Source organism: Lissotriton helveticus, chromosome 8 (assembly GCF_964261635.1).
Source record: "Lissotriton helveticus chromosome 8, aLisHel1.1, whole genome shotgun sequence".
NCBI lineage: Eukaryota > Metazoa > Chordata > Amphibia > Caudata > Salamandridae > Lissotriton > Lissotriton helveticus.
The window spans coordinates 1,604,289,499-1,604,304,649 of record NC_136069.1 but is presented as its reverse complement, the minus strand read 5'-3'; the positions used below and the strand labels follow the sequence as shown (position 1 = coordinate 1,604,304,649).

The 15,151-nt window shown below is 47.1% G+C and overlaps 1 protein-coding gene across 9 annotated transcripts in view; it reads right to left on the bottom strand.

Annotated features, from left to right (window-relative positions):
• STIM1 (stromal interaction molecule 1) overlaps positions 1-15,151 on the bottom strand; it is a 508,846-nt gene that overhangs the window by 203,386 nt on the left and 290,309 nt on the right. For all 9 annotated transcript variants that reach the window (XM_078658670.1, XM_078658667.1, XM_078658664.1 and 6 more), the window contains one exon: positions 7,727-7,841. In XM_078658670.1, coding sequence (XP_078514796.1) covers positions 7,727-7,841 — 115 coding nt within the window. The remainder of the gene's footprint in view (positions 1-7,726; positions 7,842-15,151) is intronic.

Sequence of the window (15,151 nt, the reverse complement as noted above, 5' to 3'; positions counted from 1 at the left end):
ACCAGTTACCTCCTCCCAGCAGGCCAATTGTTTCAGGAATTGGCTCGCTGTTGGAACCTCTGTTGCGCTATTGCGATTCTTTTCTTAAACCTCTTGTACAGGCAACAAGCACTTACCTAAAGGATACAAAGAGCCTTTTGGCTCTCCTACAGGACATGGACCTGGATGAGGACCCCATCTATCTAGTTTCACTAGATATAGAGTGCCTATATACGTGCATTCCCCAAGACGATACCATCAGGGTCTTGGAGACCACACTGGAAGAAGCTGCTTGGGAGTACGTAACTCCTAGGGAATTTGTGATCTCATGTGCTTCTCTGGCTCTGAAACATAATTTCTTTGAATACAAAGGCGACCTCTACCTACAATCAAGAGGGACATCGATGGGTAGCACCTTTGCCCCGAGTGTCGCAGGACTATACGTATTCAATTTTGAGAAGTTGTTCATCCTAGCAGAAGATAACCCCTACCTTTTCCATCTGAATTTTTGGAGGCGTTATATTGACGACATCATCATTATCTCGCAAGGGATGGAGCAAAAGCTGCTTTAGTTCTTTACCTGGATAAACAACTGCGATCCTAACTTGAAATTTACACATACATACCACAAGGATGAGATGGTGTTCCTGGATGTTGTGATATCGAGAGTGGGGAATACCCTACAGACAAGGACGCACCACAAACCCACAGCAAGAAATAACTTGTTGCATTTCACGAGTTACCATCCCCCGCCCCCTTCGTGAGAACCTCCCCTATGGGCAATATTTGAGGTTGCGAAGGAACTGTTCTGATGTAAATACATTCAAAGACCAAGCAGGTGACCTGACTAAAAAACTAAAAGAACGGGGGTACCCCGAGAGAATTTTGACAAAAAGTTGCAAACGCGCCCGGAACCAAAATAAGGAACCCCCATTGGAAGATAAAGTTAAAAATTAGGGAGAAGTGCTACTGACCTGTGTAACCACTTACAACAGCGCATCCCATATGGTCGCAAAAACCATTCGTAAATATTGGAAATTTCTGGAGGTCAATGACCATCAATGGGAGAAACCATTGTTCTCCTACAAAAGAGCAAGGAGTATCAAGGACTCCCTCGTGCATACCCGCCCTAAGGCACAAGCCCCAGACCAGGACAAAACCATCACTGAGGTATGGGGCCTTCCACCGGTTATGGGTCATTACCCGTGCGGGTCATGCAGTGTCTGTCACCTGACGAAGCCAACAAAACAACTTAACCTAGAGTCGGGATCCATCTGGTACCAACGATTTCACACGAATTGCAATTCCTCGAATGTTGTTTATATGATTACTTGCCCGTGTGGCTTACGCTACGTAGGAATGACTTCAAGGAAAATAAAGCAACGGGTGTGTGAACACCGGAGCAACATTAGATGCCGAAAAGTATGTACAAAAATGACAGAACATTTCCTAGCCGCAGGCCACACTACCAATGATCTATCCTGAACTGTAATCGAGCAGCAAAAACCTGGTCCCAATTCACAACAAACCCTATTCGAAAGGGAACAAAGATGAATCTATCGTCTGTCCACTCACCGCCAGGGACTTAATGATAACATACCTTGGGGAACTGTCCAAAAATGAATCCTCATTACACAAGCAGGTGTGTGTCTTTGTCTTTCTCTGACTGGTTCGTTGGATTGTTGTCCTTCTTGGTAAATTTATGACAGCCTGAAGTTGCTTTCGTTTATATTTCTTAGTGACTTCAGGGCTGTAGAATGGCTCAAATAACCAACCTAAGTAATCCTTATTGTCTGTGCTCGTGAGGGATATCTAATAAAGTTTTTCATAAAACGCTTTATTGGCCTAACAATGGGAACATCATGAATGAGAAGGTTAACATTCTAGTTTCCGAAATGAAGTTTGCACGCTACGTAGTGACGTTTTTAACAAAGCCATCACACGTGACATGGAACTTTTGCCCTTTTCTTTCGGGCTTGTGAGGGTTACCTAATAAAGTTTTTCACTAAACGCTTTGTTAGCCTAACCATAGGAACATCATGAATAAGGAGGTTAACATTCTAGTTTCTAAAATGAAGTTCGTATGCTACGTAGTGACGTTCCCAACAACGTCGTCACGTGTGACACGGAACTTTTGCCTTTTTCTTCCGGGTTGCTCCGGTGGAACAACAATATTCGGAGCAAGACGTGCACTGCTAGGCACCTGGTGGGATCCCGTTACTTTGGAAGTAAGTGTTGTACGCCTATTGCGGGGGAGAAGGGGCTCCTATCCCTTGATATTCTGTAGCCGTAAAACTTCTTTATTATTCATTCTATAGAACTTCCAGACGGGCCCCCGGTCTGTGCTCCATGAAGTAATTTGTGCATTTGACTCAAGTAAGGCTTCTTTCTCCATAACCACCGTTTCCCACAGAACATCGCTCTATCTAAAATACAGGGCAACTATTTGCATTAAATATGTGTGGCGCATGGTTTGTTTCTTGTTTCTCTGATGAGCCCCAAGTTTAAATACCTATGCCGATACTGAGAATACGAAGCAGTAACCTGCCGGAGGTATCTTTCCCTCCTTTTCATACCACTACATAAGGGAAGGGATTTAGTGGTAACTACCTAAATAAGCGTAGGTGGGTGACCCACTTCTCTTTCTAAATGAGCAAGAAAAAGCTTTTAAAATAACCAGGGTTTTTTAACCCCTTCAGTGCTAATGACAAGGGTAACTCGTCATGGAGTTTCCATTGATTTCAATGGAAATTACATGAAGAAGAGCAAATACCCTTAGCATCCAAGTGGTTAATAGTACAGTGGCCACAGATGGGACGTACTTTCTCTTCCCTTTTCTCTGTTTGAAAGAAACACTCATTGTTGATATGCCTGTAACCCGCTTTTGTGTGAAAGCTGATGACATGACAGAATTATGATGAGCAATCTGTTCCCATGCTTTCTTCTACAGGTTACCACCGGTCTAAGAACTACCTACATGGTAAAACCGTGAGTTTTTCATATATGACCATAGGTTAGGGTACGCCTTAGCGCGCGTATACCGCCATGGTCTCACTATTTACAAAGGTCCTGATGAATGTGTAGCGGAACTTGGTAATACAAGAAGAAACATGTTCATGTCGACCAATTTTTATATTTCATCGGATCTCCCAGCTCCATTGTTCAGTTGGTATTGATCCGTCACTTGTTTTTATTAGTAACCAAATCACCTAAAATAAAGCCTTTTTCAGGGAGTATTTGGCTACTTTTTAACTTGCACTAATTCACTTGCACAAAATCACAACCAGCTCCGCTGCAATTGCAGGCGTCGTAGCACACCGGAACGGCACTCGGCTGATCCGATCGTTGCTCAGCCAGACCTGCGATTAGAGCACTACATTGGCTGCCCGTGGAGCAAAGGGTACAATTTAAGACTCTGTGCCTAACCCACAAAATCCTTCATGGAAAAGCCCCACCTATCCTTAAGGACCTGGTTGTTCCCTACACAACGACTAGAACACTCCGATCCTCTTACACTCACCTTGCCCTAATTCCCAGGATTAAGAAAGCACGTTCTGGAGGCCGGCGGTTTTCCCTTCATGCGTCCAAGATGTGGAATGCTCTTCCATTGGACCTTCGCGCCCAACCCAACCTACTGCCCTTTCGTAAGTCTTTAAAGACCTGGCTGTTCCCTTAATCCTCTTTGCTCCCGCAGACCCTTTCAGATTTTCTGTCAGCGCTGGGATGCTCACGGGCAGCCATGCGCTCTAAAAATCCATTAAATAAATCCGGTGGGGACCCAATGATGAAACATGTCACCAACCAGGTTGGTGAGTGAGGGTCCTTTTAATAACATATGAGTGTTTCTTTCAGTGTGTTTTTATACAGTCACTCTTTCGTTGTTGTTGGATATATTCCCCTGGGGGAGCAAGAGTGTCTTTCTCCCTCACTCTCTTTTTGTTTAGAGTGGCGCAATATCCGACCACATCTGCCGGTCATATCTGCCCAAGATGGCCAATGAATTAGCAGTCCTGACCGTGGTAGCTGCCATCGTTGAAACACGTTTTCCAATGGCGCCAAGGCGCCTACCATCTCTGTCCGGTGGGGCTGCAATTGGAGATGAGGGGTTCCCAGACCTCTTCTGAGCAGCTTGAACAATAACTGAATCCAGTTTTGGTTGCCCTATAAGGCACGCAGGTGACTTCGCCGGTGCCTTATATTTCTTGTCAATCCGTGGCAGGACCGGGGGTATGGAAGCTGGAGTAGACATCACCTTCCCTCCTGCCATATAAAGTCTATAATAGGTATAGATTTGACTTGTTTTCTAGGCTGATCCTTAAAATCTTAAAGGAAACATTCCTGCTCCGTATGTTCCATATCTATATGAAATCGCTTAGTAGCCCGTTCCATTAAAAGGTGAAAACCACCAACGTCTACTGGTGGTGAGTCCGAAGCAGCCGGAGGTGACTGAGAAGGAGTTTGCACCGGATATTCATCCCACTCCGACATGTCATCAACCTCTCCTTCTTCTCTTTGTTCTTCTTCGTCAGAAGACTGTTGTCCCTCTGGCTGATTAGACGGTGCCGGTGGAGGAGACCTTGGAGGTCTAAAGTCAGGTAAAGGCGCTTCCACCGCTGGAGTAGGAGGCTGAGAGCCTGTAGATTCAGATGGCGGAAACCACCAGTAATAATCGTCAAGCATGCATTGGAGGTTGGTGAGCAATGCAATTGGCACCTGAGTGGCAGGAACATTTGCTACAGGGGACGTCAACCGCTCAGACGACTGTTGTTCCTCTAGGTCGTCTTCCTGAAGCTTAATATTAAGTTCGGAAGGACTTGTAGCCACACCAAATGTTTCCCCAATTACAGAATCCTCCTCACTGTCTTCAGAGACAAGAAGCTTGTCTGGGAGCTGCAGGGGTACCCTTTGAGGTGAAATATGCAGTGGTGATAACGTCAATGCTGAACCACGCCTCTGAAGCAAAGATGATTTTTGCGTCTGAAAAACCGTAGACGGTGACCACACCTGCAAGGTAGTACAAGAGGATAGTTGCGGCGTCGACGGTTGGTCCGCTGCAGAACTCGTGGCACTGGATTTGGCCTTAGACGTCGACGACGAACTCGTCGTCGACGGTGCGGTTATCGTCGTCGACAATGCCGGCTTCGTCGACGGAATTGGCTTCGTCGACGGAATTGGCTTCGTCGACGGAATTGGCTTCGTCGACGGTACTATCTTCGTCGACGCCTTCGACGACGATGGAGCCTTCGTCGTCGACGGAGCGGAACTCGTCGACGAGCCCGTCGACGGTAGCTTCCTCGTCGACGATGATGTAATCGACGGAAATTTCTTCAGAGAAGCCGTCGACGATGGCAGAAGGTGAAGATTCTGCCGACGACGAAAGAGGTATAACAGTGACAGACCATCGTAGGCGATGAAGACGCCGTCAACATGATCATCTGTGGCTTAGGAGATGAAAAAGTTACCGTTGACGGAGATCTTCGACGACGACGGAGTCTACGACGGCGTCGTCGACGACAGGGGCTGAATCTGAGGTAAAATCTTCTCAGATGTCTGAGGTAACTTCTTGGTGGATCTTCTCGGGGGCGTAGATGGACCACCTTTTTCCTTAACAGGGGGAGTAGTCTTGGAAGAGGAAGGCCTATCAGACCCCTTAGAGGGAAGTTGTTTTTTAGCAACTTTTGCCCCAAGAGAAGTTAACACCTCAGTAGCAGCTCTCTTCTTAGAGGCTGTAGTAGAACCAGAAGCAATACTCCTACCTCAGACGCAGGATATTCCGAATCCTTAAGCTTTTGTAGCCACAAAAGCAGGCGGCCCTCTCTGTCTCTGAGGGTCTTCTGAGGTAAGGTTCTACAGATCTTGCAGTCCTTTACTTGATGTTCAGGATAAAGGAAATAAATGCACTTTTTGTGGGGATCTTCTTTAAAAAGCCGGAGCTTCCCACAAGATTCGCAAGGTCTGAACAAAGATTTCTTGGAAGACATAATGAAGAAACACTAGATTCCAGAAGGAAAATAGAGAAGAACTGAGCAGAGCTCAAGGAGACTCCCTTCACACGACGTGCGGTAGAAAATCTGACAGCCTGAGCCTCTGGGGAGAACATTCTGGTAGGTGCTGTCGCCTGATTGGCTGTAGTTTGGACTATACAAAATGACTAGGATAGTCATGAGGGTGGAAGTTTTTTCTACTGTAGCTTGGGCTCCTTTACTTCCTTGTTGGGAATTTCTGGTTTTTCCAATGTTATTATAGCATATTATTGTTTTTTTATATACCGTGGGACTCCCACTCAGACGACGTGGAATGATTCAGGCATGTGAATCTATGAAAGACACCCCTAATACTGGAGAATCGTTCTTCCCAGATGCAGGCCTGGATGCACCAGTGAGCTAGAATCAAGCAGCTGCATGAGAAAGGGATAGTCAAAGTGATAAAGGAATACAAAGTACAGGGGCTTGGCAGTCACTGATCTTTCTAACAGGTCCCCATCAGGTGCAATGCATGCAGTACCTGTGCGGCCCTCTGCCTGGATCAGTCTGTTCCCAAGGAATGACCCACCTGGCCTATTCTGTTCATTCCAGAGTGCCTCGCATTCACACTCCTATACTGGATGTTCCCTCTAATTCTAAATCTCACACATCCTTGTTTTCTTTCTATATCACGATTATGATTTCTCATGGTCTTCCATCAAATTTATCTTCCTTCTCAAAGTCATTTGCTCACTGTGGGCGCTAGCCCAGCAATCAATGCCCCTTCCGTCACTCTTTGCCATTCTTCCTTCCTCTCACTCTTTTGCTCTCACTCCTTCCCCTTCTCTTCCACTCACTCCATCTTCCTTCACTTAGCAAGCTGGTTTGCTTTCTTTACTCAGTTTCTACTCAATATTCCCACCTGTCATAACCCCCTCTCCTCTGCTGCCCACCAGGAATAATATACACAGCTCCATTTACGCCAGCTGTCGAGTGCCATAACTCCCTGCCTCGCATATTCGACCTTTCATTTAGATTTGATTTGATTGTCCCTGTTCCATCTATTTCCCACTAATCATTTTAGCCAAGTTCCAGATTCCCGTTCTATTACGGCATCTAGTTCACGAATCTTGTGGTCTAATGGCATCGGTAAGCATGGACTCTTCTTGTAATCTCAAGCAGCTTTCATGAAGCCTTCAGCGATGGGTAGGCTTTGCAGTTGTGGTCTGTGCAAGGGCACTGGTAGTCTGGGGTGCATGGACGGTGAGGAGTCCTCGGGTTAGTGTGCCAGCAATGGGGTGAGCCGAGTGTCATAGGGGATGCTCGCATGGTGGAGTGGATGTCAGAAAACCAAACATACCCTAAATAAGTGACTTAAAACGAGGAATGCGCTCTTTATTGCTTCTCCATCGGGTGGGGAAAAAGCAACAGTGCAAACTGGCACACAAAGGAATATTGAGGGAGAAGGAGTGTTCTGCCCAGTGAGCACCAGTGGTGATTAGTCATTTGTTATTCATGGACACTTCCCGGTCTGGCTCTTAAGTACTTTGTTATCAAAAGGCAAGATCAGTAGTAAGATCTGACAACACAATGAATAATCATTAAAGCGGCTCCACCTTTAATAATAAGTCGGTCAGTCATTCATAAAGTACCTTTGATGGAGAACGTTGAGGAAAGAAGGATTAACATTTTACCAGCGAAGAGCAACTTTCGGCACAGCTATGCTCAAGTAATGGACAATCGCACTGATCAACAATTCATCTGTTGAGGCGCAGGTCTCTTACCTTCAGAGTTCTTCCATGATTGCCAGAGATCCTCCACGCTGATGAGCTTGTCTTCTCCATGGAAGGTACTGTGCTTCACGGTTGGGTCATGGTAATTCAGGTCTTCCCGCAGGAACTAGGAAGTAAACAGACATGGCGTTACAACTCGCTTAGGCTAAGGAAATACCAAGAATGTCATATTCCAGAAGACCCAATGCTTACAGCAATAGCCAGCAAAGCGTTTCCCACTACCCAAAGGCCACAGTGCAATAGAATCCTAGTGGACAAATATTGGGTCTCCATCTGTAGGAGGAGAAACATACTGGGCTTGTACAGTCACTATGAAAGGACCTGCTGATGGTTGTAAAATGTCTGGTTAAGGCTTGTTCTGGGATCAGGTGACCTGGAGTTGGTCTCCAGATTCAATGTTTCCACTTGTAGGAACCCAGTGAAGACTTCCCTGAACTTGGAAGCATTCAACAGGCATCACAAGAATTAGTCTCTCATTGGCACAGGAATGTAGATGAATTCTATGTCAAGTGTGAAAATGCATCTAATGTAAATGCGACGGATGCACAGAGACAGAATGTGCTGGTTTATGGCTAACACAGATGCTTGAGAAAAGGGGCGAAGTGGGATATTAAGCCTGGCCTTAACATGCAAAGCAAAGAAGGAGCAGACGGATGGGACGGGCTCGTTTTCTACTATCGTGATGTCTCCAGGTCGATGTACGTTCGGAGACAATGTGCCCAGTGATAGACTTTCCACATCACTGTGATATCACCCCATGACGGTCACTAGGACAGGAGCTTGTGGCAGTTTACAGGAGGAGATAACTTGAGTGAACAGGAAACTGGTGGGGACAGTAGGAAGCCGGCATGCGCATTTAACAAGGTTTCCAACATTCAGGAGCTTTGTGGAAGAATCTGGTGGAAAATCCAAACATTTCCTTAACCCAATGACTGCCAACTACATGCAGTTCTGGTATCTGTTTGAGCTCTACAACAATAAAAATTTTTTTTAATATACTGATTTGTATTTGGTTTCATTTGGAGATCTGTCAACCGCTTTTAAACAGCCAGCAGTTACCTGGACAATGATCATGCTATAGTGCCCATATTTGTACGAATGGACCACCAAAAGACATTGCTTGGCAGATGTAAACGTTAAGGTAGGTTGGTAAGTGACAAATCGTTTTGAAAGATAAATTGGTGGCAGCCATGATGCACATGGTGTACAAGGCAAAGTCAATCAATCAGAATTTGTAAAGCGCAGCACTGTCACCCCTAAGGGTATCTGGGCACAGAGGGTGCCAAGTCTCGAGTTTCTTTCTGAAGTCCGCCAGGGTGGGTGCTGTTCAGAGGTGGAGGGGCAGGTCATTTCAGGTTTTGGCGGGAATGTAGAAGGAGCGTCCCCCGCTGTGGCTGTGTCGGGTGTAGGGGTGTGTGCGAGGGCAAGTGAGGCGGAGCGCACGTCTTGAGGGCAGATGGAAGTTCAGGCGATGGTTCATGCACGCTGGTCCTTGAATGTGTAGAGCTTTGTAGGCATGTGTGAAGATCTTTAACTGGCATCTTTTCTGGGTGGGAAGCCAGTGGAGGTGTCTGAGGTGAGGAGCTATACAGGTCCGTTTGGGCAGGTCCAGGAGGAGTCTGGCTGCAGCGTTCTGTATGATCTGGAGTCTTCTGGGGAGCTGGATGGAAATGTGCCATAGAGAGTATTGCCGTTGTTGAGATAGCTGGTGACGAGAACCTGCATGACGGTCTTTCTGGTGTTGATTGGGACCAATTTGAAGATTCTGCAGAATATGCGAAGGGTGTGGAAGAAGGAGGAGGAGGCTGCTAAAGTGAGTTAAAGTTTGTTTTTTCTTTCAATGAGAACCATCAGAGGGATTACACAAACTGTGTGGATAGGTCATGTCATTTCACTGCAAACAACAGGCAAGCTGCAAAGTTCCAGTTCATCTGGTGAGAAAAGAGGGAAGAGGCTGTTGATGACAGGACCCAGGAGCACAACGGTGAAAAGGGTTGCCACGTTCATCAGCAAGCATAAAAGTGCAACTTGTGTCTTGTGCATACAAGTGAACTCATAGCTTGCAGAAATCTAAGATGTAAGCTAAGAAGGCTAATTGCGCAGTTAGCAAGGCATAGATAGCCCTGAGGTACGTCACAAGTGATGCGGACTATTTTGGAGCGAAAAGAGCCTGATTCGACCGAGCGACAGCGGTCTTGTAGGAAGAAAGAGAACATTGACTGTGCTGTTACGCTAATGCCTGCCAAGCAGACATCTTTCAATTAGCACCGGGTTGTCAAAGGTGTCAAAAGCAGCTGAGTGGTCTAATCAGATCAGTGCACAGGCCTAGCCCTCTCCTGGGAACTGCTAAGCTCTTCACTGTAGAGTAGTGTCTGTGCGGTGTGGCGCCCTAATGAAAGCCACCAAGAACACAGTGTGACCCCAGGCGGGCAAACAACTGGTGATAGCAGCTTCAAGGGTCTCTGTAACAAAATGAAGGCCTGAATTTGACCTATAGTTAGATTACCAAGATCCGAGGTTGATTTCTTTAGGACAGGTGTAATGATGGCAAGCTTCAGTGACTTGGAAATGTTCCAGCTGGAAAGGAAATCATGATTAAAATGTTGATGATGGTGTAAACATTTGAAGGCCCTGGTAATAGCTTCAGCAATGACAATTGGTTTGTCCTCCTGGCTATTGTATGTTCACTTTGAATAGACCGTCCAGAGGTGGCGGTATAGCGCTTATAGTCAGGTCCTGCTTTGCATGCGTGTGGAATGGCCTTAACATCGCCGGCTGTGAAAGCGCCTCTTTTAAAATCACTGTCAGCCCTGAATTTACATTCTCTGGGATGGTGGTGTACCGTCCGCCGGGTAGTGATGTGGTGTTTCGAAGTTCGTTTCCGGATGCCCTGGGCACACTGGTCATAGGGTGTGCCAATTACTCCATCTTGGGCGACCTGAACTTACATTTCGACGCACCCTCCAACCTGGCGGTTCGCAGCATCACCGCTGACTTAGAGGCCTTTCAGCTTGTTCAGCTGGTTTCGCAGCCTACCCACATAGGGGGTCATATTCTTGACCCCTTTTTTACCAACTTGCCGGGGACGAATATTACATCTATCTCTCCGGTAATATGGACTGACCATTTTCTGGTGACCATTCTGTGTCCCATCCCGGCGGCTCCTTCCACCCCGTCGGTGAGATGTGTTCCAAGGAGGTTGTGGAATCAACTTAAGCTAGAGGATTTACATCACCTTCTAGCGGAAGATCCGTTGGGTCCACTGGAAGATGTTGAGGAGGGGTATGACCGCTTCTGCTCCTGGACTACCAGGGCTCTCGACACTCTGATTCCCATTACATCAAGTAAGATCAGTACTAGAGAGTCGAGCCCCTGGTATGACAGTGCCCTGCGTGCCTTGAAGAGGGCCTGTAGACGGGCAGAAAGAGCTTGGCGAAAGACATATGGAGCTGATTTAAAAGCTGCATATGCCGCATCTACCAAGACTTACCATCGGGCCATCTGCCGAGCTCGGGCAGCTTACTATGCTGCAGAGTTTCGCTGCAGCCTAAACCCGTCGAAGACCATCTTCAAGGCCGTGAAGGATCTGGTAGCGAAGCGAACTTCCTCTGTAGTGGTGAGTTCTATCTCCCACTGTGAATCCCTGGCTGCTTATTTCCTGGGGAAAGTCCAAACAATCTATCGGGCATTCCCTAACACAGGGATCGACTTGGGAAGTTCTAATGCGACACCACACTCTACCACCCTGCTCTCCTTCCCCCCTCTTCCCTTAGATGGGTTTGACAAACTCGCTCTGCGAGTTAAATCTGGCTCTCCATCCGATCCAGTTAGGCCCGCTCTGTTTAGAGAGCAGGCCTTTATGGGGCGCACTGCGGTGTGTTCCCATGTCAACCTATCTTTGGAGACAGGGGTGGTTCCAACTAAGTGGAAGCAGGCGGTGGTGTCTCCCATCCTCAAAAAGCCTTCCTTGGACCCTTCTAAGCCCGAGAACTATCGTCCCATCTCGCTGCTGCCTTGGCCGGCGAAGATAACAGAGGCCCATGTCAACTCGGCCCTGTCTGAGTACCTCACACGAACCAATGCCCTCGACCCCACACAAAACAGCTTCCGCGCTGGCCACAGCACGGAGACCGCCCTTCTTGTGATGGTGGAACATCTCCGTGCGGTGTTGGATGCTGGACAGACGGCGGCGCTGATACTGTTAGATCTCAGCGCCGCCTTCGACACCGTCTCTCACAGCATCCTCCTGCATCGGCTCGAGGAGATAGGTGTCGGTGGACAGGCCCTGCAATGGTTCCGCTCCTACCTTGGCGATCGTTCCTTCTGTGTCTCCATCTCTCCCTTCAAGTCCAACTTCCAACCACTGGCCATGGGGGTCCCACAGGGATCCTCGCTGAGCCCCACGTTGCTTAATCTTTACGTGAGACCGCTAGCTGATGTCGCGAGGCAGTGGGGCCTAACCTTGGTCTCATATGCCGATGAGACACAGCTGGCGGTTACTCTCAGCGGGGACGCGGAAGTGGATGCCCCCAGGTTTCAGGATGGATTGAAGGCGGTGGCTAGCTGGTTGACAGGGAACTGTCTCCAGCTGAATGCCACTAAAACAGAAGTTATGGTTGTCGGCAGGGGAGCGGAACTCTGGGGCGACCAATGGTGGCCATCTGAGCTGGGACCATCCCCGGCGCCGGTTTTGGAGCTGAAAAATCTGGGAGTGTGGATAGACTCGGGCCTGACTTTCGTAGGGCACACTAAAAGAACAGCGGCTTGTTGTTTCGGTCTGTTGAGAGGCTTAAGACCTGTTCTTAAGTACTTTGATGCCCCAACCAGACAGCTTGTAATCCAGGCTACTGTCATCTCTCGCCTGGATTACGCGAGTTCCCTTCTCGCCGGGGCCAACCAGGCCGAACTTACTCTACTACAACGAGTACAAAATGCCGCAGCCAGGGCAATTGTCGGCCTCCCTAAATTCTGTTCGGTCGCGAATGTTCTTCGTTCCCTACACTGGCTCCCAATACGGAAGCGGATTCTTTTTAAGATACTCTGCCTCGCTTTTAAGATCTTGAGAGGCATGGGTCCTGAAATCTTGTCTGGCTCTCTTTCCCTTTGTGTCCCTACTCGCGTTCTTCGCTCCCAGGGCCAGGCCCTGGGTGTAGTCCCCAGATACAGGCTCTGCCGCATGGGCGGCCGTTCCTTTGGTGTAAAGGCGGCATCAGCCTGGAACTCCCTCCCGGTGGAATTGCGCCTGTTAGAGGATCTTATGGCTTTTAGGAAAGCCCTGAAAACATTCCTGTTTTAGTTTTCTACCCCCAGTCTGTGCTATGTATTTAGAGTGGTCCTCTTTGGTTCTTTTAGCTGTGTTATGTTTCTTATGCTATCTCCTTGTCAATGCGCCAGGACGCTCCTTAGCTGGAGTAGCTGCGCGCATAATAAAAACCTATAACATAACATAACAATATCCTAAGTAGGAGAGACGTATTTCAGAAGAACAAGATGTTGCATTTGTCAGATTGAAAGAACAGCACAAACTCACCGAGGGGGCTGCACAGGAAGGCAAAAGTGGGCACAGCTCCATAGTCCATGGAGAAAAAAAAAGAGGCAATGCAACCTCTCAGTGTCAATTTCTTTGCCAACCACTAACAGAATTTTGAAGCAGAGACCTTTGATGAGGGAAGAAGATGGGTCGGAAGTGACGCTAAGAGACACGGACTCCTTAAATATCTGTATGAGTTCTTTGGTGAAGTTCAAAGATCCGGCAATGCAAACTTGAAAGTGTTATCAGCTCTGGCATATACAGATGTATTGCTTCTGAAATAAACTCAGCAGGCCGAATGGACAATTTGGTTTTGTTTGAGCATCTTACTGCCAATGTCTCTTGAAGAATCAATTGGCAGAAATTGTTCCTGTCCATTTGTTAGTCATCAAGGAGTACTCCTTTCAGGTAGAGGTGCACACCAGAGTACCAGAACCTTGGTGAGGTTGAGTTCTGATAAACTATTGTGTCGGTAGGAGTAGAGGCCGGAAGACCTGGCAGTGTACTAGGCTTTTGCTGCGTCTCCCTAGGAAAGTCCAGATCCAACCAGAACGTGTGTGTGTGTAGTAACGGCATGTACCTTTAAGATAGAACTTTAGTATGCAATATAGAATGTTATTATATGATTACTGTGGCTGATGCCTGAGCTTGTACTGGACACTTTGAGGGCATTCTTGATGTGACCTCGGAGAGCGCTGCATGTACTTATCTTTCCTCATGAGAATAAAGACCTTTACCTCTACACTACAAGAAGCCGCCTCCTACTTATTCCGAACAGAAGTTACTACAATTTTTGGCGACGAGGATGGGATAAATGAGAAATACTGTTGAATTGGATGATGGAACGATTCACCATATGAGTCGTATTGCTTTAGCAGGGAGCATCTGTAGGGAAAGTTTAGACTGTGGTAGTTTGGAAAGAGATTATTGGTGGTTAGATGTTTTATCTCCGTTTGAAAAAGGGGATGGTGAGGTGTCCGGTTTGTTGTTAGGTGATCCTGTTCAGACACATACACAGGATAGATTGGAAACTCATATTTCTGTGGAGTCACGAGGTGAGTTGGTTTGTGAAGGTCCAGATGTTTCTGTTTGTGAAGGTAACTGACACTCTTGGTTTGCATGACTCACCACATCTTGAGTTGTCTGACCAGCCACCTGCAGGATGTTCCAACCCCCAGGAGATTGTCAGTGTAGAAAAAAATTGTATTTCTGGTAATTATACTAGACACGGAAGGGAAATTGTTGCTCCTAAACGATTTGAGGATTTTATTCGTTTTTAAAATATCTTATTTGTGCTTACAGGAAATTGTAATTTTCTACCTTTTTGTTTCTTGTTTTTTTTTTAGTTTAAGAAAGGGGATGTGTAGTAATGGCATGTACCTTTAAGATAGAACTTTAGTATGTGATATAGAATGTTATTATATGATTACTGTGGCTGATGCCTGAGCTTGTACTGGACACTTTGAGGGCATTCTTGATGTGACCTCGAAGACAGCTGCATGTACTTCTCTTTCCTCATGAGAATAAAGACCTTTACCTCTACACTACAAGAAGCTGCCTCCTACTTATTCCGAACAGAAGTTACTACAGTGTGGTTCAAGGCTCTTATTTTGACTCACAGAGCCTTCTACCACTCTGGCCCTCAGTACCTGTCCAACAGATTACACAATACCAACCGACCAGGTCACTATGGTCCTCCAGCTCCTTGTTCGTGGTTATTCCTCATTTCCGAAGGAAAAGTTGTGGCGGCAGCTGGTATTCTTACCCGGCCGCCGCCAGGGACTGAATGTCCTCCCATCACAGCTCCCCGCCACGGAGGACATCCAGGCCTTTAAGCAACTCCTCAAGACGTGGCGCTTTGGGTCCGCTTTATAAAGCCGATCATA